Raw genomic sequence first — 26,490 nt, 5'->3', positions numbered from 1 at the left:
TTTTTTAACAGTTGAGCCATTGTCAAGACAGACTCCTTCTCCCAGTTAGACGACGGATCGGAATCTCTTTCTGTTTATTGTTTTCGAACCAACGATATCTGGAAATTTTAAAAAATCTATAGGAACCTTTATTATTATTATTATTATTATTATTATTATTATTATTATTATTTTGTTCCTTTTGTATGAGCTTTATATTTGGTTATATGCACAATGGTATGCCTTTTGATCGATTCAAATACAAAGTTTATAATGCGTACAAATGTCATGCTAGAGTTCGTCCTATATATCATATTGGGTGTGTCACTTTTTATATAACAAACATATCCTAGTATTATTAATTATTTCAGTGTGTGTATATATATAAAATACTTAAAATATATTTTCTATATATATCCATATCATTTATTAAGATTTGAGTAATCTTTCAAGGTTTTATCGTTTTTTTCCCCAAAAAATCCGTTTAAAAAAAAAGCCAATCACTCTTAAAAGAGTAGGTATCTTCTCAGACAGTATCACGAATCTTTATCTATGAGATAGTATCACGAATATTTATTTGTGTGACGAATCAATCCTACCGATATTCACAATAAAAAAATATTCTTAGCATAAAAAGTAATATTTTTTCATGGATGACCCAAATAAGAGATCTGTCTCACAAAATACGATCCGTGAGACTGTCTTGCCCTCTTAGAAACCAAAACAAAATTTTAAATATAATAATAAGTTTTATAAAAAATGAAAATGCGAAAAACTATTTAACAAACAAATATTGATGAACTAGGTATGGTCACCTTTTTCATAATACAAAATACAACGCTTGAACGGGTAACCTTAGATATTAAAATATTATCACGTTTTTATTATTATTATTAAAAACACATAGCCGATTTGTCATAGATATTCGACATACCCACACTTGTATATACAAATGAACGAGTAGAAACATAAAAACTTTAGGGAGGAGGGCTACGATTAGGCCAAGTCCTCTTTTACTTTTTGTCACATAAAGGATGTCAATTGATACAAATAGAACAGGTACCCGACTCGAATCCAACTCATTTGGGTACTATTAAATGGATATTGAATGGTGATTGTATGACAAAAAGTATTGTGCAATATAGTGACGGTGTTTTTAGAGTTAAGTATTGTGTACGGTGTTGTAACACCTAACACAACATGCAACGGTATATTTCAACACAGAAAATTTGATGTAAATAAAACATGACACAAGGAATTATGCACAAGTGAACACACTTGTACGGTACCTCAGGGCAAAAGATTCACTAGAAAAACTTGTCGGTTTATAAACAAAGTGAGGGAGCAAAGTGCATTTAAAACACTTATCAAATCAAATAATCAAAACTACGGATGTAGCGTTTGTGAAGTCGAAAATCTTCTTGATGAACAACACACCAATCAGCACTGTGATTCAATAATCCAAGACAACACAGTAATACGCCTTGGCTTTAGCACTTGATCTATTTGATGTAAATCTTCAATTATCGTGCTTGATCTCCTGCGGTGTCTCTCTCTCTCTCACATGTTCCACTTATTTCATAAAAATAATCCTTCAAGATATGGAAACAAAAGTTTTATTAAAAAATAAACTCATTTAAACAATAATACCAGATCTAGAGTTCTTATTATAAATATCTATGGTCTAAAAATGAAAAACTCTATAGTTAAATAAAAACAATATTATCAAGAGAAAACATAATTAAGAAATAAATTACATTAATTTCAATCTCCTCATTTTCGCCTTTCTAGATAAAACTTAAAAATGTCAATCAAACATCATTTAGTTAGCACGCTACTTCCCCTGAGTTTGAGACCCATCTCCCCCTGAATTCAACCAATTTAAGTTAGATGTTGTAGAGCAGTGTTCTTAGAGGTTTTGTGTGGGAAACCAGAACACTTAATGGTGTGTCAATAAGATCATAACACCAACAACAGTGAAACAGTTTCATCTCCAACTCCATCGATGAGCTCGTCTATATCTCTTTCTTCTTCACCGTCAGGTTCTTCTTCCATTTTTGTTGAAGTTTCTCATACTCCCTTTTTGTGGCCAGAATGCACCGTCACTTCCAGAAGTAAATGGTACTCATCTATTTGGTTTTCATAATATGGAATAAGCTTCTTCACATTGCTGATTTGCTTCAATTCAAACTCAATTTGAGCCTGCAGAACAGAAGAAGACAAAAAAATAAAATCAGTAGGGTTCACAGTAGATGAAGAGGTCATGTTGCCAACATCGGGGGCAACAATAGCAAACCATACAAGGTCCGGCTTCCCAAAATTAAAGGTACTCCAAGAACCAATTGCAAACAAAACAAATGTATGTGGTCTAGTAACCACTGTTGTATTTTTCAAGGAAGAACAATTTCGGATGCCCGTTTTGTGCAACACTGAATAAAAAGACAGTTAAATTTGCTGCAGACAGCCGTTTGGGATGATATGGAAAAATCTTAATCAGTGAGCCAGTGATGATAGCAATAACTCATTAATTATGGAGTCATTCTTTCTTCTTCTTCATCTAGTGTGTTATAAAATGCATTTATAACTGAATGAGAGAAATTGTAGACCCTACCAAATTTTGGAGATCTGTCATCACCCACATTGGATGAGAGATATGAAAAGAATTCCAGAATTGGACTTCTGCAGTATGGTGCTACTGCAGTCAAAATTGACAACAGCCGCCGATTGGTCAGGAACATAGTCAAATTCTGATTCCCGTAAGCATCAACATCAATGTTATTCTCATCAATTAATCTTCGAACAATGTAGAGGGTCCACAGAGCAAGAGCAGCTTCAGAATAAAAACTTTATGAAAAATGACTTACTCAAGTCATAATTTGTTGTATCGATGTTGTCCATGGTGTTGAAAACATTGTCCTCAACATCAGGACTGACATCAGCATCATCACTTTTTCATCACCACCAGAATACTTATGAGAATCAGAGTTAGGAGTTGAATCAGATGTATAACAATCAGAATTTCCTGGGAGAGGATTTTCTTCGAAGTCTTGCAACATTTCTTCAGCCGGTTCATCAGCCTCGGACGTGACTTTGTTCAAGGCTTTTCTTATATTAACCGTGCAAGAAACCACATTTTCTTTCTCAGCTACAGTAGAGACATCTTCTTTTCAACAGCAACAAGTTTGGTCTTACGACCAATTCAAAATATTCATCATCGGAGTCATCTTCAGATGACAAATCAACGTCCAGAAGATTCAAAGTGGATGAGGATGCTCAGAACTTCTTGGATGGAACCAAATCAGTGTCATACCCTGTCTGACGCTTTGATCGTCTTAGCTATGGAGGAACAGAGAAGACATGATTCAGTTCTTCAAAATCTGACAGATTGTCCATGTCTATTGCATTGCTTGACTCCCTGGAGGCAATGAATTCAAGCTAAATTGGGTCCTCGATGACCTGCAACCATCTGAAGATAATCAACAGTTGGGGGTTCTATAGGCGGTGTTGCCTCAAAGGGTGAACACCGACGCTTGTAGTCATTTCACTTTGAAAATCAAGAGGGTCATATCCGGTTCCATCTTTCTATGAAATATAAACGAAAATTACATATGAAAATCGAGATAAGCACAACAAAAATTGCAGATAGAATACAAATGATGAGAGAAGAGAAAGTGTGAGAGTAAAAACAATAATAATTAGCATTGATGAATGTGTAGTCACGATAAAAATTTAATAATTTTTCTTCTAACGATAGAGAAAATTTCTCCTTTTTGTTAAGATTCAATCTTTCACCCAATGGTAACAAATACAACCCGGTGAGATCATATTTCAAGAAAATCATCTGGATTTCCTGCTTCATCGACTCAACCAACTAATCTAATAGAAATCATAAATATTCAAAATCAGGAAGATTAGAGTTTCATGCAAATGTCGCAAGTTCAAATCCGATAGCTTACTGACTAGGATAAAATCACATAACCATTAATATGCATCCCCTAATTATGCACAGAATATGATATATTCAAGAAATGTTAGGCATGTGACCAAATTGTGAGGTGTTTATATGAGGCGCAACATCTATCAGCAGCACTTATTTCAAAAAGAATTTTGATTTTCCTGCACACACAGAGATAATTTATACTTTCATTTTTTTCTTTATCCAGAAGTGGTAGCTCTCACACTAGAGGAATAGTCTTCATTGGACTTCTCTAGATAGATTTTTTCATTTTTTTTTTGTTATGATTTCTGTTTTTGATTTATAAAAGTTAGCGCCCACACTGAAAGAACAGTCTTCATTGGACTACTTTAGGTAGTTTTTTCCATTCTTTATCTTCTGATACAGAACAAAATCTTCCTTTTTTATGTTGCTCAATATTCTCAAGTCAATTTTCACATGGGACAAAATCATGGAGTGCACGAACATCCTTCAACTACTTTATGACTCAGGCAGAGTACATCTCATAGTCAAGTGAGTTGATTGAAATAAAGCTGGAAATTGAAATCAACTCATGAAATAGTAATTGCAGTATAAACATTTCACAAAATAAGATGAATGATTTAATGCGATATACTTAACATCCTATAAAAGTATATGCATGTCGGGTGTTGTCCCAAATGTTACAACATCCGAGACATCATCATCGAGTGATTATTATGAACACAAACTGAGATATTTCCTAAGGTTTGGAAACCTCTCGAAATCTAATGGTTTTATAAAAATATATGTAGTTGGTTATCAGTTCCAACAAATTTCATTCAGATTATTCTCTTCTCAACCAAATCTCAAATAAAGTGATGTCTGATGTCCATTTTTTTTTGTGTGAAACTGCATTTTTTGAAATGTCAATTGCACTTGAGTTGTCACAGTAAACAATCAATGTCTCACTATGGAAACCGTAGTCCTCTACCATTTGGTTCATTCACAAAAGTTGTGAATAGAAGCTACCACACATTCATATTCAGCAGTTGAAAGAGACACAGTTTTGCTTCATGTTGTACAATGAAACCAAGTATTGCCTAAGAATAAGCATCCACCGATTGTACTTTTCCTATCATGTAAATCTCTAGCCAAGTCAGCATCATTAAACTTAACTAAATTGGTGTTAGTTTCCTTTGTGTACCATAATTCTAGATCTACAGTCCCTAGAATGTATCTCAAAATTCATTTTATAACCTTTAAGTGTGTGATCTTAGGATTAACTTGATATATAGTACATAGACAAATGCTTAACATTATATTTGGATGACTCGCAGTTAAATAAAGAAGACTGCTAATGCTGATGTTGCGGTATATAGTGTTGTCAACATCTTTGGCAACATCGTCCTTACCCAGTTTTTCGTTCGATACCATAGGAGTTTTCATGTGTTTTAGAATGTTCATTTGAGAATTTATTCACCATATTTTTAGCATACTTGCTTTGACACGGAAAAATTTCATCATGCAATTGTTTAATTTGAATACCAAGGAAGAAACATAACTCACCTACCATGCTCATTTCAATTATTGAAGACATACATTCAACAAAATTATCCACATGTTTTTGTGAAGAAGCACCGATATATCATCAAGATAAATTTGAAGTATGAGTATATCATACTTCGACCTTTGAATAAAAAGAGTTTTATCGACATCATCTCATTTGAATTCAATGTCAAGTAGATAATCAGTCAACCTACCATACCATCCACGTGGAGTCTGTTTCAGTCCATACAATTCATTATTCAGCTTGTAAATATGGTCCAAGTGATGTGGATCCTCAAATCTTTTTGGCTGACTCACATCCATTTGATAAATTTTAATTCTCATATAACATGAAATGACAAGCAATAGTTGGACTGACTCAATGCAGGCTACAAAAGCGAAGGTTTCATCAAAATCAACCCATCAACATGTGTATACTTTTGAGCAGCCAACCGAGATTTATTTCTAACAACATTATCTGATTCATCGGTTTTGTATAAAAATACATTTAGACATTTGTGTTGACCAGTGACTCGGATGTTTCCAGTAGACCATCTACATCAACTTCAATTGTCTTTCATGCCAGATCTGCAAGATCATCAAACACAATATTAATCTTAAGTTAAACATTCGATATGCACGATTATTTGGTGAATAACTGAGGATTTGAAATATGATATGGAAGTGTTTAAGGTATTAGCCCAAAAAATGTTTTGAAATATTTTTGGAACTCAACATGACCCAAGCCATCTCCTTCAAAGTGTGGTTCTTCCTCTTAGTGATGCCTTTTTTGTTGAGGAGTTTTTGGGGCAGAGAACTCATGTGTTATACTTTTTTCTATCACACAAAGATGAAAATTGTGAATTCTCAATTTCTTTATCATGGTCGGTTTTGATCTTACCAACCCACAAATTGTGCAAATTGTTAATTCTTGCAAGTATCTTTTTAAATGCATCAAAAGCATCTGATTTTTCTCTAAGAAAGCTTATCCATTTAAAACGTGGAAAGTCGTCAACACAAACAAATGAATATTTATTACCTCCCAGACTTTCCACTTTCATTGGATCCATAAAATCCATGTGTAAAATTTCAAGACATTGTTTTGTCCCAAAATGATGTAACATTTGGTGCGACACACGTGTTTGTTTACCTTTATTATATGCTCCACAAACATAATGTATTATAGAGGTTGAATTAGACATACATTGCACAAAATCATATTTTCCTAGATTTTTCAATGTTTTGAAGTTTGAATGGCCCAAATTTTGATGCCACAAATCTAGTTCACCTACCTTTGTATGTCTGCAAACATGTTCCTCTCCCAGTTAGTAGAAGTTATTAGCAGAAATAGTGCATATCATAACACAAATATTATCTTTATCAAAAACTTCACATATTTTTGACAAACTTAGCATTTAGGTCATCATCACATAATTAACTAATGCATATTTATTTTGATTAAGTCCCTCGACATGGAGCACATCCCTTTTCAAGCAATCGTTCATTTTGCACAACTTCCATAGGTTACTCGACCACTTTTTAATTCGACATAATGAGCAAGGTGGTCCTTCAAACCTGTCATATGACGTGAGCATCCACTATCAAAATATCAGATACCTGCAATATTAGTTTTTAAAGGAGGTATAAAAACAGTACAACAAATTTTTTCTTTAGGTACCCAAATCTTCTCCATGACTAAAGGTTTCTTGGTGAAGGTGGTGTTGTTGTTGTGAGACACTTGGTGCAACATTTGATTTGCCTCTCAGATCATGTAGTCACCCCTCAACTTAAAACAATAAGGTTTGATTTGATCAGGCTTAAAACAGTAGTGACATACAAAGCAGTGTCTCCTCGTTTAGGCTTTTGATTTGTATTTTGCTTCTTTGTTGGTATAATTTTGACCAAAGGAATGTTTTTTGGAACAACAGTATCAACACTTCTTTTCACAAAATTTTTTGGTTTAGATTAAGAGTTGGACGATTCTCCAACTTCAAACACAATATTGTTAAATCTCAATTTAGCTTTCCTCTCTTTTCCCATCATCAATATGAAATCCAACTTAGTTGAGATTGAGCTGAATTTAGCAAGAGTTTGCGTCGATTTTTCAAGCTCAGCTTTGATCTTGTCTATCTCTAGGTCCTCTTACTTAAAATCAACTCAATTCTGGCCACAGAACTTTTCAACTAGATGTTTTATTTTGAGAGGATCGAGTCTAATTTGTTCTTTTTGATCCAATCAAGATACAGTTTCTGTAAACTTTCTAAGGTAAATTCTTTTTCATCTACATCTTGAATTTCCACATCAATTGAATAATTGTCACAATGGGGCAAATAGAACTTGATGAATTTGGAGAGGTGTTCCTACCATGTGTTGCAACACCAGAGGCCAAACTCAGTGGATTAACTTGCATTGAATGTTTCTTCTCCAAAGTTGCAAACAAAGATGTATGGTTTTCCCCTTAACTGGATTTATGTTCTTCGTCATAATCTTCATCACTTAGGGAGACATTTAAACCGTTGTTTTTACGAAGTCTATAGGCACATATATTAGCATAATGACTGATAATGACCGAATCCAGAGTACTCTCGGCATTGAACCGAAACTAGTCTCTTAACATCATATTGAACATTTCCATCATTCATCGGTAGAAATTTTCCTTGCGTAGGTGCAAATCTTTGAGTTTTCGTGGGAGCAGTAATGCTTGGAAATTTAAGCTGCTGACCCGATTTCTTCTTGTCTCTGATCTTCTTTAGATATTCCCTGAATTTCTTTGTAATCAACGAGATGAAATCTTCACATAAATCAGACTCGTTAACTTCTAAGATAGTTGAAACTAAGTCATTGTATGAATCATCATAAACTTGAAATACAATTGTTTTCCCTTTGTCTTTCTTCTGCAGATCAAGATTCATCTCAAAGGTTCTGATGGAACTAATCAAATCGTCCAAACTGAGGTTGATGGTGTCTCGAGCTTCATCGATTGCAACAAATCTTAATGTTGAAGCGTTCTGGTAGTGATTTTAACACCTTGCTGACTAATCTCTCATTAGAGATTGGTTCACCAAGACTACAAGCTTCTTTGGACTCGCACTCGGCGATCATAAACGGTGATAGACTTGGTTTCTTCCATTTTCACATTTTCAAAATTTGAGGTTAGCATTCTTAGCTTGGTTCTTCATAGAATTTCAGATCATTCCCAGTGTCTTTGAAGGACATCGCATGCATCTTTGGCAGAGACACGGTTTGTGATTAGACTGAACATGTTTATGTAAACAAAGGTAAAGATGGCATTGAGTGCCTTTGAATTGAAGTTCGAAATCTGAACTTCATCAATATTCCATGCACTTTCTGGTATAACCAAACTGTCACCATCTTCGTCAAAAGTCTTCGGAGGAGAACCAACCATCTATAACACGTTGGCATGTCCTTTCTTCAATAGATTTGATGTAAACCCACATCATAACTTTCCAAAGTACAAAGTTAGATCCATCCAGAACTGGTGTTAATTGTGTCGTGTTAACCAACGGCATGTCCACAGTATTATTTCTTGACAAACAAAAATAATCAGAATCTCACTTAGTAACGTCAAGTGTCCGACCTAATACCACTTGAAGGATGGTTGTATGACATAAAAGAACTGTACAATAAAGTGACTGTGTGTTTCAGAGTTAAGTGTTGTGTGTGGTGTTATAACGTATAACACAATATGCAGCAGAATATTTCAACACACAAAACTTTACGTAAATAAAACAAGACACAAGAAGTTATACACAAGTGAACGCGCTTGTGAGGTGCCTCAGAGCAAAAAATTCAATAGAAAAACTTGTAAGTTTACAAAATCAATACTAGTGAATAAAGAAAAGATAACTCCTTTGACATAGTGATGGATCAAAGTTCACCCAAAACACTTATCAAACAAAATAACCAAAACTAAGGATGCACTGTTTGTGAAGCCAAAATTCTTCTTGATGAACAACACACTAATCAGCAATGTAATTAGGTTTTGTGTCTGCGTGTCTTCAACACACCACGGCAGCACTATAATACGTCTTGTCTTGAGCACTTGATCTCTTCGATGTTAATATTCACATCTCGTGTTTGCTCTCTTGCGGCATCTCTCTCTTTTTCGCACGTTTCACATCACCTATTTTGGATTATTCATGTGCTTCATTTGCCCTAGAATTTATCTCATAAAAAAAATCCTACAAGATATGTAAACAAGAGTTTCATTAGAAAATAAACTCTTTAAACAATAATATCATATCTAGAGTTTTTATCATAAATATCTATGATCTAAAAAGACAAAACTCTATAATTAAATAAACACAATATTAACAAAGAAAAACATAATTAAAGAATAAATTATATTCCTTCCGGATATAGTTCGTATTACGATTTATGAGCATCCAACTTCTATACACAGACGGGTATAAGTTGAGTAACGTGTTTTACAATACCCGACACATATAAGTTTTACTAACATAAATATTGTTCCTCTCAGTTTTAAATATATTATTTCGCTTCTCTATTGAAAATTTTATTTTATATGGGATTTTTTTCTATATATATATATATATATATATATATCTGTTAACTTTAGGATATTAGTTGGGCAGGTATGGAATAACGTTTAGATGGGTCGGATTGGGTGTCGGATCCTTCAAATCTTTAATGGTCAGATTCAGTGAATCCAACCTTTTTTCATCCGTAGATAACATCAGTACTTTTATATGCTAACACTCTCATTAATGAGCTTTATTCAGTGAGTAAGTATCTTGTGAGACGGTTTCACGAATCTTTATTTATGAGACAGGTCAATTTTACCGATAGTCACAATAAAAAGTAACAATCGTAGCATAAAAAGTAATATTTTTTCATGGATGACTCAAATAAAAGATCCGTCTCACAAAATACGACCCGTGAGACCGTCTCACACAAGTTTTTGTTTTGTTCAGCAGTAGCAATATTTGACAAGACAAGTTTGGGACACATGCAAAACCTTATATTTTAAAATATTTTTTTCATTATTATTATGGCCTTAATTTTGCAAAACTTCATCGTACATCTTCTTTTTTAAAATTCAATTTTTTTTAAATTAATTTTAAAAAAACCCAAGTTCTTATGTAAAATAGAGTATATAATATAAATTTATATATTTTAATTCATATAAAATAAAATAAAATTATAAAGGGGGGATATTGTTGTCATTTCAACACTGCACATGGTAACGAACGAGCAAAGTTAAAATAACCGGCTGGTAAGTTTCGCGTACCCTAATGACTTGTTCCAACCTTTGCTTTAAAAAGAGCAGAAAGCGGGAGTTAGCCATTCACAGCAAAAGTAGAAAAATAGAGAGTGAAAGTCCAAATGTGAAGTAAACTTCTTTGTAATAGAGACTCCGTCACAGTTAGCTGGAAAATCTCCGGGAGGGTTTTGGGAATGGCTATGGGAAATGAGCAGAATCTGGAGATGCAAACAGAGAGACAAATGGGTTGCATGGCGGGTTTTCTTCAAATTTTTTATCGCCAACATTTTTTGACCGGGAAACGCCTCTACTCCACCAAGCGCCTCCCTTCTTCACGGGTATAGTTGTGTTCTTGGCTACGTTTTATTGTTCCGTTTGTCGATCGAAAGTTTTGTTGCATTCATTGTGTTTTTTGTGCTTTTAAGGTTGTTGATACAACTTTGGATTTAGAGATATCAGCTCCCTCACTGCCCGCGAATTCGAGGGAATTGGGTGACACGAAACAGTTGCGTTCATCGGCACAACCGAGTCCGGAGGTGGATGTGGCCGAGTTGCCGCCTAAATCACCTCTTCCGCTGCCTGTATTTAATTTGAGAGATGTCAGTAAGTCTTCGTGGAATATCTACAGAGATTCCCCTAGACTGTCGCTCGACAGCAGAGCTACAATGGATGCAAAGGGAGGCCTCCATCCCAAAGAGATCCGCACAGTCGCCTCCGTTTTACCTATGGCGAATCGGTCCTGTGGCATTGGAAACGATTATACATCTGATGGATATCGGCAACGGTCTCCCAGTGTCATTGCCAGGCTCATGGGTCTGGAGCCGCAGCCTGTTTCAGTTGAGCCTGAGCTCCGGAGATCCGCCTCCGAATCAAGAGCCTCGAGAGATATCTTTCACTCTCGATTCGTCACAGAAGGTGGTAATACGTTGTCCAAGCTGCCAAGTCGATCGAAATCTTCCCTTACGATCGACGGTGTGAAAGAAAATACCCAGTTGAATGCAGATTATGAAGATCCGAGGGATCAATCATGGAAGCAGTCTAACAAGGCTGCACTGTCTAAAGGGTTGAACAGAATCGGCTCCGGTTCGCCGCCAACTCCATGGAGAGCTTCGCAGCACCGCAAATGTTTATTCGACTCGGCAGACATTTTCCCTGAGCCTAAACAAACTGTATCAATCCAATATGGAGAGGTTTGCAAAAGACTCAAAATGAGAGGAATCGACAAGCCGTCAAAAGATTTGGAGACCTTGAAACAAATCCTTGAAGCTTTGCAGCTCAAAGGTCTCCTGCATTCAAACAAACCGTCGGGCCCAAATCAAGCCAACCGCCGCATCTTTGTTTACGACGAGTCACCGATCGTCTTAATTAGACCTTCGCGATTGCTGACTTCAACTTTGTCTACGGGATATGGCAGTGATTATTCGCCGTTAAAAGGTGGGAATCACGGTCGTAGCGTTCGCCGGCATATTAGTTTCGCCGGAGAAAATTCACCATCGGTGAATCCCTGCCTGGAGCGCTACGTGTCGAGTCCAACAACTCGAAATGAAGGCAGTGCGAAAACGCGACGGCCAAAATTCCCAACCAATCCGAAACCCTCGAGCGTCGGAATCCAAAAAAGGCTGAACGAGTCGACGGAGAATCAGAGAGTCACCCCAAACCAGTCACCGATGCGAAAACCAAGAATAACCAGACCAGATCAAACGGCCAATGGCGGTTCGCATAGGAGTAAGAAAACAGCCTCTAAGACTGAACACAAAGAGAAAATCACGACAGCCATTGTTGTAGCTGATGAATCTTCATCAATTTCTTGGAGCAGCTTCACTACATCAACTGATACAGAGGTAGAGAAAATCAGTATTTGTGATTTTTTTTATTATTATTACAATTAATAATTAACATTAGGCTTTCAATTTATTGCAATAATTCACGAAACAAATGTTGATTGCAGAGGTCGAAGACTGCGGTATACGAAGAAGGGAAGAATTTATTGGAAAGATGCGACAAGCTTCTTAACAGCACAGCAGAGATGAATGAAACAGATACACAGCCGAGTCCCGTGTCAGTTCTTGATTCGTCGTTCTATAAGGACGAATCATTAACCCCTTCACCTGTTACAACCAAACGCAATCTTGATTTCAAAGGTACACAATCTTGCTTCTTAAAATTCATAGGTCATCCGTAATCTGTCTACTTGTATTGAAAATTTTCTATACGAATCTGGTCCTTGTTTGATAAGGGTGCACAGTTACTTTTCCAGCTAATTTCAAGAAATCGGGTTTCATGCAAATGGAATAGTTTAATAGTCGTGAAAACTATATTGGAATAAGCTTGTTCTTGCATTATGAGTTATGACATCGCAAAAGTACTTTAGTGTCTCCAATTCCAAGTACTATATCTACGATGTTGATCAAGACTTGAGAGTTGTGTGCTTTACATTCCAAGACTCGTTTCGGTCTGATCTAGTTTATTTGCTTTTGGACAATATAACAGATGAATCTATTGATTTGGTGGAAGAGATATGGAGTCCTGTTATTTCGCCTGTTCGATCAAAATGCGGAGAAACCTTGGATGATTCTGATTTTTCGTACATATCGGATGTCCTAAGGGTGTCCCGTTGCCTATCCGACAAATCCGATGTCTTCCAGCTTCTGGAGAAGCAACAGCATCTCAAGGGAAAGGATACATCCAAAGCCTCTAGGCTCCAAAGGAAACTTATTTTCGACACAACCACTGAAATTCTTGACAGAAACAGACAGTTGCCTCCATGGAACACTGCTTCTCGGGATGATCACAATGTTAATAAGTCGTCGCTCAACAAAGTTTGGTCTGAATTTCAAAGAATTAGGGAGCCAAACACAGCTCAGGATTTGTTTGGGGTAATTTGCGGTGTCTTGAAGAAGGACTTATCAGCAGGGGATGCGACCACCAGTTGGGCGGATTGCCCAGCCGAGAAATCGGGGGCTGTCTTGGACATGGAACGGATGATATTCAAGGATTTGATTGGGGAGACTATAGAAGATCTTGCAGCATTGGCATGCAGAAGTAGTTCAATGTCTTGCCAAAAGCCTAGGAGGAAGTTGGTTTTATAGAATCTCACCTAAGTTTTTAGTATTTTGTTCGGTTAATTCGTTTTTTTTTTTAATGAATTGGAAACTTACCGTCACTACTTTTCGGTGAGCATTAGATAAATTTTCAGTCTAACACGATAACCTATAAATCACGCTAGCCAAGTAAATTACATTAATCAAGTAATATGTGACAATTTACTTATTTCAGGATAACACGATAACCTCCAAATCATGCTAGCCAAGTAAATTACATTAAGCAAGTCATACGTCACAAACTCATTCGAAAAAAATGTCTAAAGGAGAAATCAAACTCTTTCTTTTTTGTTTCCTTTTGTGGTGGGACAAATCTGCAATAAGGCAAGATTGTAGAAGCCCTTTTTTTCTTTTTTTCCCTGGTGAATTGCATGTGTGATGTTTCTTACTCGTGATATCACAAGCAATTTATTATTGGGTACTTCGTTAGTTTGTGAAAAAAAATTAACAAGAAAGATAGAAGGGGATTTTACTTTTAAAATTTTAGAATGGAAAGGAAAACTATCTTTTAATTATTATGTGGACAAGGAAAAAAAATCAGCACATTAGACAAAAAAATCATTCTTTGCAAAAATAATTAAATAAAAAGTAGTATGCATTTACTATGTTTTATATTAAAATAATATGTGATTGATGACCTATTATATAGATGATAAAGTGTGATTATTATATCAATTTTTATCTTGGGAATCAACTTAACTTCCTAGATTCTTTGTGTGAATTACAATATTAATCGAATTATCAGTATCACTCTTATTATTATTATGAATTCATTTCCTATTACTTATTTTTTCGTAGTTTTAACATGTTTTTATTAGTTTTACTTAAATTAAAAACAAAAAAAATAGCAAACAAAAATCAGTGGATTCGCCCGTTGAAACGACGGAAGTGGCATATACATACAAAATATGTGTATAACTAAGTCTCCATTGTTTTACCAAAAATTATAACTAATGATAATGATACAATTCTAATATTTTAAAATAGCATAACCCAAACATCACGTATTAACCGCTCCATTAAAAGGTGTATTATTGGAATCCAACAATACAAAAATTCATGTGTTGTATCACATATCAATTTTATGATACGGATCTTCGACTCGACCCGTGAAAAGTATTATGCTTTATATCCAAAGTATTATTTTTTTACTACAAAATTATCATTTTTTAGTTATTTTATTAAGAAATATTGTGTATTATATGTTGATTTGGATGAAAAATATTAACTTTTATGTCAAAAGTATTACGTAATATATGCTAATTTAAGTGAAAAATATTACTTTTTATGTCAAAATTATTATTTTTATTGCATGTATGAATTAGGTCAACTCATCTCGCATATATATAAATATGTGAGGTCATTGCATAGGAGACCTGCTCCTTAGGGATGTTGATCGTGTGAGTACGGGTCGGGTTGACGCATAATAGTATAAAAAACAGTTCAACCTGAACCCGACCCAAACCTGAACCAACCCGAAAACTCTAAACCTAAACCCGAAACTGACAAATTCGAATCAACCTGATCAACCCAACACAACCCGATTTTATTTTTTATTTTTTAAAAATAATTAAATAAAAATTCAAAATAATAATAATAAAATTAAAATGCATGATAACAAAACATCTCTTATATATTATTTAAATTTGAAAATCAAATTACAGAAAATTAAAAATATATTTACTAAATCAAATAAAATACTATTTAAACAAATAAAAATGTATAAAATAAATATTAAATAACGAAAAATTATGATATAAATATACAATAATAATATTTTTTTTCAAACATACAATATGTTGAATCGAGTAAGTTTGGAGATTTAACAAACTGAATCAAACTGAACTGATATTGAGATAAACTGCTAAAGAGTTAAACTGAACATGAGCTAAACTGAAAGTTTTTTTAGACAAAATCTGTTTGAAGTTTAACCGATATCTAGGTCTACCGAACTAATAGTTAAAAACCAACTGGACTAAAAAATAGTTGAGTAAATGAAAAACATTCTCTGAAGAACTAGTAAGGCTACTCAGAATTAAAAAGCTGAATTATTGGATAAAGTATTTCGTACCAACAATATCTGAATTGTCAGAAATCCGTGAACACTACCTACAGTGTACGAATTGTCAGAAAGGACGGTGATGTGAAAAAGACGAGATTAACGGCTATCATATTTAGAATAGATATAATATTTGATTTTACTGACCGTTGGACCCAGTTCTATAGATTGAAGAACTTGTAAATCAGTTAGGCTATCTGGAATCATCGGATAAGTTCAAAAATTCAAGTTTTCAATAGTCCAACTGCTTTCAGGACTTCTTAACATACGTTTAAGTAGTATATCAGATCATTGAGGATCAATTTGTTTTTAATATTTTTCTATTTGAAATACTTGTAAACTAGTAATTAGTGTATTTATCACTGTTATTGAAGTTAGAAAGCCAAACTAAGAGTTTCAGGTAGGCAGTGATAAAGCCTTACTCAATCGGGTCCTTACAAAAGTTGTAATTTTCAAAGTCTTCTAATGAACATGCTTCCTACATGGAAAAAAGAGTGACGTATGAGTTATTAAAATCTCCGAACATCTACAAACATATTTGTATTATTTACATTTCAGTCAGTCTACTACTGATAACTCAGCATTATAATTTAGTCATTTTTGAGTGTTCAATCATCAGTCTAACTTACTTCCGCCCAGAATTTATCTGAATAACCAACTGACATTGATTTGGTGATAATTACAAAATTCAAAGTTGTTAACCCAACCGAATTTCAGACAAACTAGTGTTATTGTTTATTCAACCCCCTTATAACCAATCATCCTATCTTAACAAGTGGTATCATAGCGAAGCTAATTCTCATTTCTGAACGCTATCTATTTAATGGTCTCCTTCAGTAAGATCTTCATGTTTTCCAAAGAGTATTTTGATGATTGGAAAATTAAAATGCAAGACTTAGCTGCATAAGACAATAATATGTGGTATATCATTATTGATAGACCAATTACTATAATAAAAGCTAATAAATATGTTGCAGTTACTGATCCCAGAGCTAAATGGACAAGTGAGGATAACAAGAAATCAAACTTGACAAATGTGGCTAAAGACATATTGTACAAAACTTTGGAAAAAAACACATTCAGCAAGATCATGATATGAAAATCTGGCAAAGAAATATGGGAGAAACTGATTTAACTCTGTGAAGGCAATGATCAAACTAAAGAGAAAAAAATATCTTTCACAATACAGAAGATGATAGCATCAAGATGAAGACTGGAGAGTCTATGTCAGACTTTGATGAAAGAGTCAATAGCATTGTAATTAAACTAAGTGCTCTTGGAAAAGTATATAGCAATAGGGAAGTTGTATTGAAAGTGATGAGATAACTTCAAAAGGAATAGGACAACAACTAAGAGACTATGGGATCAATGCTCAAGAGTCGTCAATTTTCTGAGACAACACTAGTGAAATGGATGTCACATACAATCTAGTTTTGCACTCTCGGACTAAGCATATTGATATTCATCATCATTTCATATTTGAGCAACAAGTTGCAGACATCTTCACCAAACCACTTATAGAGAATAAGTTTTCCTACTTCAGAAATGTTTTAGAACTTACTGACTTATTTTAACTGTGTTATTATTTCACTCAGGAAAATTAAGTCTCAAAGCCTTACTGATAAGACAATAGTCAGCATTCTTTGATTCTTTTTAACTGTCAGTTTAGTTCTATAGCCAAATTGACAGATACACTCTTAGTTCAACTGATCTTATCATTTAATAGTTAACTTTAATGACTTATTTTATTCCTCGTTAAATCTTTTCAGATTTACCTAACTACTTGATTTTATTTATTTCATAAAATTCATTGGTTGGTTCGTACATTTTAAAAAAAAAACGTTCATAGGCAGACTACCATGTGTATTGTATATGAAATTCAAAAGTTCGCACGATATAACTACCAGTTAGTCTCTTGTTCTTTCTTACCGTCTTCAAATTCTCTTATATCTATTTGCATTTCTTTCGTTCTTTTCAACTTTTGAATCTCTAACCGTTTTCTTTTTTCGAGATTATACAACAAAATTGTTGCACATGCTACTCTTGCTTATATCATGCCCTAGCCATTGATTTTGAGTCTATTTACTGAATGGAAGTCCCTGCTATCACTGAAGTTTTCAAGTCAATTGAGTCATCTAGACTATGAGTCTTTCTAAGCTTTCCTCTTGAAATTTTTGTTCCAGAACTGAAGAATTTCTATAGCAGATGTATCGTCACTAATGATAGAAATATCGTCATGCCTCTAGGAGAACATAGTCTCCTTATTGACCTAGGGTTTTTATCTATTCTATTTTGTTACCCTCTAAAGGGATTTCTGCCTTCTCTGAAGTGTCTCAAAAGCCAGTTGAGGAAATGCAGTGTAATTTTTCTGCATCCACCAAAGCTATCAAGACATCAGGACTGAAGAAAGAGATGAGGCCATAATATCAGTTGCTTGCTGACATAGAGGCTAAGTGCCTGTTGGCCAAGGCGGGTTCATTTGCTGGCATTATTGCTGAGAATTTTCTGATCATGACTACAATTACAACTGAAATGAAAGGAAACTGGACAATCATTCTCTTCCAAACTATTAAAGCTATGATTCAATCGGAGAAGCAGTCTCTTAGGTTTTCATTTTAACTATGAAGATTATTTGAAGATGCTGGAGTAAATCTCAGCGACTCGGTCACTCTCCATCAGTTCAAGCATCTCAATTCCTTCAATATTATATCTCTCATGACAAAGGTACAAGCCTTGAACATCTCTAAATTTGGGGATGTTGGTTGTTAAGAAAGAGATTAGGAGAAGAACTGGCTGGGACCAAAAATGCACCAAAGAAGAAAGTCGGTCAGAATGAGACTCCAAAGACAAAAAGAAAACCAGTCCACCTTTGCTCCTTATCCAAAGAAGCCAAGGACTCTGAAACATAGACATGAATCTACTCAGCTCAAAAGCCTTGCTCCCTCCCAAAAACCACATGTTGAGAAAACTAATGATGAGACAACTGCAAAGCCAGAAGATAAGTTGAAGCTAATAGTCATGGCTGCCCCTCCAAGAGTTATTCCTATGTCTGCGCTCCCACCTCCTAATCCATGCAAAGGAGTTGTGATTAAGAAACAGCTAAGTATACCAAGTCGGGACCAGATTCCACCTTTACCACGAAACCAATTTCTGGGAAAGGAAAGGACTACGTGATTGATGCTCCAAAAACTGAGTCTATATCTGCAGTTCAAACTAAATTTGAGTTACTAATGCACGCAGCAAATTAGTATGATGAAACCAAGATTGAATTCTGTGATGAATGGGTTGAGTCCATAACAGTCACCTTCGCCAAGAAACTGAAGAATAAGACTAATCTGAATAAGTTTATTTTTCTTGAAAAGGCACTTCTGAAATAAGTCAAGAATACAGTGATTGCTGAAGCACTCGACGTAAAGACTACATGGTGGATCTCTTGCAAATTAAGAAGCTCACTGCAATCTGTGCAGTACTCAGAGCCAACTATGATCCAATTAGTTTAACTGCGTTTGATGACATTTTTGTACTTAAATAACTGGACAGAGATATAATCACTTTGCACATGAAAGTCAAAGTTTCGGAGAATGTCCATCAGTTATTCATATCAATTGACACCAATCCTAAAGAAGAGTCTGATATGGTCCTTTTCCACCCAATTGAAGATATACAGGAAGATGAATCATCATCCAGTCAGCATAATCAAAGTCCAGCCTCTTCTCCTCTAATTAAGCTATCATTGATGAAGTTGTGCACTTTATTGCACAACAACATATTAATGATCTGCACGAATAAAGAGTTGAAGAATAGGCCCACGTCCATGAATTTTTCAACATTTATGGATCAACTCATGAAACTCTTGCATAATTAGAGGAACAATTTAGAGATGTAGCCTTTGTTGAACCAGTCAGCGGAGATGAAGTGTTAAGAGTGAACTACAAACAATATTGGCTGAGATTGTTCAAGAGTAAGTGAATCGGATAGGGATTGAACATGCAGTCACTCAGTCTAATTTTCAAATTGAACAAGTTTTTCAAGCTCAACCGATTATGATGGTTGAACAAGGATCATCCTCCAGTTCAAATCAAAATCTCTCCATGGTTGTATCTCAACCTATAGCAATTAAGGACATAACAAGTGATGCACTGTATCCAGAACTAACATCACTGAAGACCACATTTTGGATAATATCACTGTTAGTTTGCCTTCCATCACTTCTAGTCTCCCCTCTCTGTGAAGAAACCAGGTCAATACTAAAAATTCTCTTGATATCTTTCGAGACAAACTGCTAACAAAAATGGCATACTTGTCCAATGAGGTTATTAGTGTGTTTATCTCTTTGGACAAATTGAAAATTGGTAAAGTTCTTACTGCTCAGGCTCTCTTGAGACAAATTTCTACCTCCAATCTTGAGCTAGCAGAAGTTCATGAAGATCTCTCCTCCAAAATTGATTCAATGCAGCTGAATTCAGTTCTTGAATGTTTGAAGACCCCTAGTGTTGACAAAAAGGATAAGTGAGTCAGAAGAAAGAATATAGCCAAGAACAATTTTCCAATACATCAAATGACTTGAGCAAGCACTCAAGCAGCCACAAATAATATTCATAAAAGATAGTGCTAACTTATCAGTTTATCTACAATTGTTGTATATCATGATCATTTAAGTTTTATATTATAAATCACATTTTTTTCAAACTCCAAAAAGTGAAAAATTATTGGATCAATTAAGTTTTGTTGATTTAAAAAATTGGGATAAATTTAACATGAGCTAAACTCAATTGAGCTAAACTAAATTGAGCTAAACTTAAAGTTTTGTAAGACAAATTTGTTTGAAGCTTAACTAATATCTAATTCTACCGAACTGACAGCTGAAGACCAACTGGACTATAAGATAGTTGAGCGAAACTGAAGAGACATCATATGAAGAATCAGTTAGACAACTCAGATTTACAAAGTTGAATTTATGGATAAAGTCTTCTATACCAATAGCCTCTGAATTGTCAGAAATCCGCTAACACTATCTATAGTGTACAAATTGTTAGAAGATATAGTGGCGTAAAAAATATGGGATTAACATCTACCATATTTAGATATGGTATAATATTTGATTTTTGCTGACCGTTGGATCCAAGTATATAAGTAGATAAACTTTTAAATCAGTTAGGCTCTATAGAATCATCGCATAAGTTCAAATATTCAAGTTTTAAATAGTTCAACTGATTTCAAGACTTCTTAGCACAAACTTAAGTATTATATCAGATCATTGAGGATCAATTTGTGCTTAATATTTTTCATCTCGAAATAATTGTAAACTGATAGTTGGTGTAATGTTCAGTGTTGTTCAAATAAGTAAGCTAAACTAGAAGTTTCAGTTAGACAGTGATAAAATCTTACTGAATTGGGTTGTTACAAAAGTTATAATCTCAAAAGTCTTCTATTGTGCATCCTCCCCACAAGGAAGAATGGGTGATGTAAGAATTAATCCAATCTCCGAATATCCAGAAATATATTTGTGTTATTTATATTTCAGTCAGCATATTCTTGATAACTCAATCTTTTTCTTACTTAGTCATTTTTTAGTGTTCAATATGTTAATTTAGCTTCATTCCACTAATATTTTATCTCATTAGTCAACTGACATTGACTTGGAGAGAATTACTAAATTCAAAGTTGTTATCACACCCAAATTTTGGACAAACTAGTGTGATTGTTTATTCAAAATAAAGAAGAAAATATGTATTAAATATATATTTTTTAAAAAAATTAAAATTTTCGGGTCAACCATCGACGCAAACCTGGTTACTTTTCGGGTTGGATATCATGTCCGAAATCCCCTAACCCAAACAAGATTTTTTTCATATCGAACTGGGTCAGGTCCTATTTTGACAGCCCCTACTGCTCTTCCAACAATCAATTTCCTTAAGAATTTTAGTTCTTGATGTAGCTAAAATTAGTGAGTCATGTAGACTACGGACGCGAGATCCGATTGGTTAGTAAACTGGTCCACTTGGCTGGTAAATGTGCTTACTTGGCTGATAAACGGATCCACGTAGGTAATATACAATTTATTTTTGGGGCGTCACCTGCGTCACAAACACTCGTTAAGTGGGAGTCGGGAGGGTTCCCAACGTGGACACTCTGACGCTCAATTCAGTAAGCAGTTCAATGAAAACTCAGAGAATGAGAGAACTTTTATAAAAATGAGAGCATACCTTGAATTATTCGGAAACTCTTCTATTTATAGATTTTCAATAGCTTTTAATGGGCTTGGGCTTTCTGCAAGCATAATCAATATTTTGGACCTCAATAATGCTAAACCCAATAGATTTTATTAGCCCAACAAATAATTAGTCTTATACCCATCATTGGCCCCCCACTCTCGAACAGCTGCAGGTAAATGGAGATAATGGAGAGTATAAAATTCACAAAGAAATCACGCAATCAAATATCCAGTCTTTGGTACAAGAGTATCGTTGATTTGGAGATCTTGAGAAATATATTGCATGATTTTGTCTTATATTTTATTTTCTCTCCCCTGCAGATATTAGCATTATTACATAACATATTTATATAGATAATTAGTTGAAAATACTAACCGTGTAATTGGTACGAATGTAAATCTTCGTTTTCGGTCTTTCCATTTTTTTAACCTTACCTTTTCTTTGTTTTTGAAATTAATATTGCATAGTATTTCAAAATAGTACATACGTAAACATTATATATATATATATATATATATTATTTGGAATGATTACCTTTCCTTGGAATTGAGAAGAAACAGAACTTTAGAATGATTATTTTTCCTTCGTATTGAGATGGAAACAAAACTCATCCGTGCACTCATAAATAGGAGTCGGTATGAAATAAAATAAAGAGGACAAAACAATAACATAAAGTCTGAGTCAACGTAATTGAAGAAATGGGTATGCATTGTCTTTTCCCTCTTTTCATTACTTTTGGATCGTTTTATAACTTTCACGCTTGCACTGTCTTTTATGATTCGTTATTATTTTGTCTTCTATTTTTTCTGTTTGTATTTGTTTTATTGTAGCATTGATAGATATTTGTCTCCGCTCACTGTTGGAATAAAATTCGAAGGCTCCTCCTCTGTGTTTTTTTATTTCATTGTTTGAGCTTTGAGCGACACTTTTGTCCGGAGTGATGGTCGGGGCGTGGCTGTGGGTGAGCAGCTCGTGCGGTAGAATCACTCGTGAGGGAATCTATGTCGGGTTCCTGTCTTCTTCGGGTCTATACAGCATTTAACAAAATAGACGCATGACATTCTCTTGCGAGTCTGCTATCTCCGACAGCCTCTCCTGCCCCTTTTAGTGTCAGGAATTTTAGCTTCATGTGTTATGTGGATGCAATGGCGCGAAACAGATTGAGGCTTGGATGCCCAAGGATCACGTTGTAAGCCAAGGGGCCTTTCACCACTAATAACTTCACTATTTTTGTCCTCTGCCGCGGGTAAGATCCCGGGGATATGGGATAGAGAGATTTCTCCAATTGCTTCAACTATTTCTCCGGCAAAACCGACGAGGTGAGTATTCACTTGCGTTAATTGCGCATTACTTAGGCCTAACTTTTGGAATGCTTCATGAAAAATGATATCTGCAGAGCTTCCTGAGTCCACCAATATTTTCTTTACCCAAAAGTTAGAAATCGTGGCGGAAATGATTAAGGCGTCATTGTGTTCCCCCCGAGATGCTTCCAAGTCCTCTTCTCCAAAAAATACTTCTTCATCTTTCATTGATATCTCGTTAATCGACAGAGTTATGGCTAAGCGTGATGAATTTTGATCACATCTGGCGGCACACGCGAGATATTTTCTTGCATTGTTTGAATCACCACAGGTGGGCCCCCTGGTTATAACAGATATTATGCCTCCTGTGGGCATGTTCTCCTATCTCTGCTCGGGTTTTTTGTCCATCTCGCCCCATTCTCGTTGGCTGCTCGCTTGGGCGATTGTCAGGACGCTTGTTGCCTCTCTACTGACGGCGAAATCTATCCACATAGTGACCTAAATATCCTCGTTTGATCAACTTTTCTATCTCGGCCCGAAGGCTGAAACAATCTTCAGTGGAATGACATTTATCTTTGTGGAAACGGCAGTATTTGTCATATTTCTAACGCTTGGGATTTCTTTCATCGGGCGTGTGGGTTGCAGTAAGCCTTGCTGCTCTGCTGCTACTAGTATGTCTGAAAAACGTGCCTTTAAGGGAGTGTACTGGAGTTTCGAACTTTGGGTCGTTCGTTTTTTCCTCCCTCTTTGTCCCTTCCGATCTCTCCTCTTCACTTCTTCTTTTCCCTAAGTATCGTGGTTCGATGGCACCTTCAATGCGTATATGTTTTTCGGCTCTTTCTAACAATTCCTCTAGAGTGTTTGGGGGCTTTCCAGCTATAGATTCCTTGAATTTTCGATGGCGGAGGTTCTGCTGTGTTATTCCAGCTAACAGGTCATGGTTAACATGGGGAACTTCATGCACGGCTTGCATGAACCGTTGTACATATTCTCTCAGGCTTTCCCCTTATTTCTGAATTATTGTAAATAAATAAGTCGTTGTTTTCGGGTATTTCTTGTTGATAGAGAACTGATGGATAAAACACTGAGTTAGTTGCTCCAAGCTAACTATTGTTCCTGGAGGGAGCTTGTTGAACCAAGTAAGCGCACGACCAGATAGCGTAGGTCGGAAGATTTTGCAGTAAGCGAGTGACAAAGTGATTGTGTTCTCACGGACGGCGCCAAGCTGATGTAGCTAAAATTAATTAGTCGCGTAGAATGCGGACACGAGATCCGATTGGTTATTAAACTGGTCCACTTGGCCGGTAAATGAGCTTACCTGGCCGATAAATGGATCCACGTAGGCAATCTATAATTGATTTGTGGGGGGCGTCACCTGTATCACGAACACTCGTTAAGTGGGCGTCGGGAGGGTTCCCGACGTAGACACTCTGACGCTCAAATAAGTAAGCAGTTCAAAAAAAACTAGAGAACTTTTATAAAAATGAGAGCATACCTTGAATTGTTTGGAAACTCCTCTATTTATAGATTTTCAAGAGCGTTTAATGGGCTTGGGCTTCTGCAAACATAATGAATATTTTGGACCTCAATAATGCGAAACCCAATAGATTTTATTATCTCAACAAATAATTGGTCTTATACCCATTAGTTCTCAAAATTAATGAGAAACAAACGCGTGAATTTAACTTGATATCAATTGTAAATCAAATAGTTGAATTATAACCGATTAAAACAATGTAAATCCAATTTTTAAAACATACAAACATTACAAATATAATATATTTATCACTCTTCTTATTTTACTTCAAATTTTGGCAACATGTTTTTTTATCATATTTCGGCAAATATATATTTTTTAATTTATATTTTTTTAAAAAAAATATTTGTCATATGAGAGCAAGTGTCTCTGACTTGTAAGTTCTCGTATTGGAATCAAATCGTTTGACTACAGATTACTTTTGGCACTTTTATTAAGATTTTGTGACGATTGATATCAGGTGCAAGATGCCGACTACATTTATTTGGCTGATTCTATGTTATTATGGGACAGTTCTGTTCTCTTTATTTTTAGTTTATACCAATATTAGATAAAAACCAAATATATTATATAAAATCAGTCAATATTTTTTTGTTTTATACAAGATTCGTCTTGTAGAAAATTCATCGAGAGTAGTACTTCTGGTATATAATAAAATTATCTTATTATTTCAAATACAAATTTAATTATAATATATGTTATATACCAAAATTCTATAATTCTTACGAATCTTTATCTGTGAGACGGGTCAATACTACCGATATTCACAATAAAAAGTAATACTATTAGTATAAAAACTAATATTTTTTCATGGATGACCCAAATAAGAGATCTGTCTCACAAAATATGACATGTGATACCGTTTCACACAAGTTTTTGTCCAATTATTTTACCCCTGCATTGATATCTGTTTTTTAGATATTTCCTGATTTTCTAAAGCTGAATTAATCAATTATTTAGAAAATGAAAATGGCTTGCAAAGATAATAATATGCTAAAACTCATAACAAAATATATTACCGACTTGGTTTAGTGTTCATGTGGTTCCGTTACATATTTTGTCACTTGACATTTTTTTTTAGAAAGAAAAGAAGAAGATTGATGTGATTTAATTAAATTGTTTGATTTTATTTTAAATATTTTTCATTTTTTGTGTTTTGAAATATCATTATTTTGATTCTAAATGTGTCATTTGGATACATAACAATTTTCATCCATTCATAATTCCATTTACAATGTTCACAAAAATTCTATATTTTTTTGTCACACACATAAACTTGTTCACATTTTTTTAACTTAAAGATTGGTTGGACGTAAATTTTATATTCGATATAAAAATTACACTATTTTGAAACTAATTTTGCACTAAAATAATGTAAAATCATTGATTTCACATCTCTCTTGACTTCGTTTTCGGAATTGGGACAGCACTTTAATGCAATGCAGGTTTTGTTTACAAACCTACCACGTGGAAAAGCAATCAAAAGACATTATCAACATTAAAATTTTAAAATTAAAAAAAAACCATGACTTTTCAATAAATATCTACACCAATTATATGAATACATTATACACATTTTTTAAAATATAGTT

The 26,490-nt window shown here is 34.7% G+C and overlaps 2 protein-coding genes across 2 annotated transcripts; one reads left to right on the top strand and one right to left on the bottom strand.

Moving 5' to 3' along the window:
- The first annotated feature begins 10,760 nt into the window (after positions 1-10,760).
- LOC142544562 (protein LONGIFOLIA 1-like) lies at positions 10,761-13,871 on the top strand. The gene is made up of 4 exons (XM_075651604.1): positions 10,761-11,023; positions 11,111-12,526; positions 12,634-12,826; positions 13,176-13,871. Exons 1-4 carry the CDS (start codon positions 10,880-10,882, stop codon positions 13,772-13,774), a joined length of 2,352 nt encoding a protein of 783 aa, XP_075507719.1. The 5' UTR covers positions 10,761-10,879; the 3' UTR covers positions 13,775-13,871.
- A 9,265-nt stretch (positions 13,872-23,136) lies between these two features.
- On the bottom strand, positions 23,137-23,736 carry LOC142510123 (uncharacterized). Its single transcript, XM_075619598.1, has one exon. It carries the CDS (start codon positions 23,734-23,736, stop codon positions 23,137-23,139), a length of 600 nt encoding a protein of 199 aa, XP_075475713.1.
- Positions 23,737-26,490: the final 2,754 nt, after the last annotated feature.

The sequence above is a fragment of the Primulina tabacum genome, chromosome 1 (genome assembly GCF_025594145.1).
Source record: "Primulina tabacum isolate GXHZ01 chromosome 1, ASM2559414v2, whole genome shotgun sequence".
NCBI lineage: Eukaryota > Viridiplantae > Streptophyta > Magnoliopsida > Lamiales > Gesneriaceae > Primulina > Primulina tabacum.
Note: the sequence above shows the minus strand (reverse complement) of the source record. Positions and strands in the feature narration are given on the sequence as shown.

What these genes read in the sequence shown, in the direction of transcription:
- LOC142510123 (XM_075619598.1), bottom strand. Translation starts at nt 23,736, where the DNA reads ATGCCCACAGGAGGCATAATATCTGTTATAACCAGGGGGCCCACCTGT.
- LOC142544562 (XM_075651604.1), top strand. Translation starts at nt 10,880, where the DNA reads ATGGCTATGGGAAATGAGCAGAATCTGGAGATGCAAACAGAGAGACAA. An exon ending in AGCGCCTCCCTTCTTCACGG is followed by an intron (nt 11,024 to 11,110) that starts GTATAGTTGTGT and finishes TGTGCTTTTAAG; the next exon opens with GTTGTTGATACAACTTTGGA. An exon ending in ACGCAATCTTGATTTCAAAG is followed by an intron (nt 12,827 to 13,175) that starts GTACACAATCTT and finishes ACAATATAACAG; the next exon opens with ATGAATCTATTGATTTGGTG.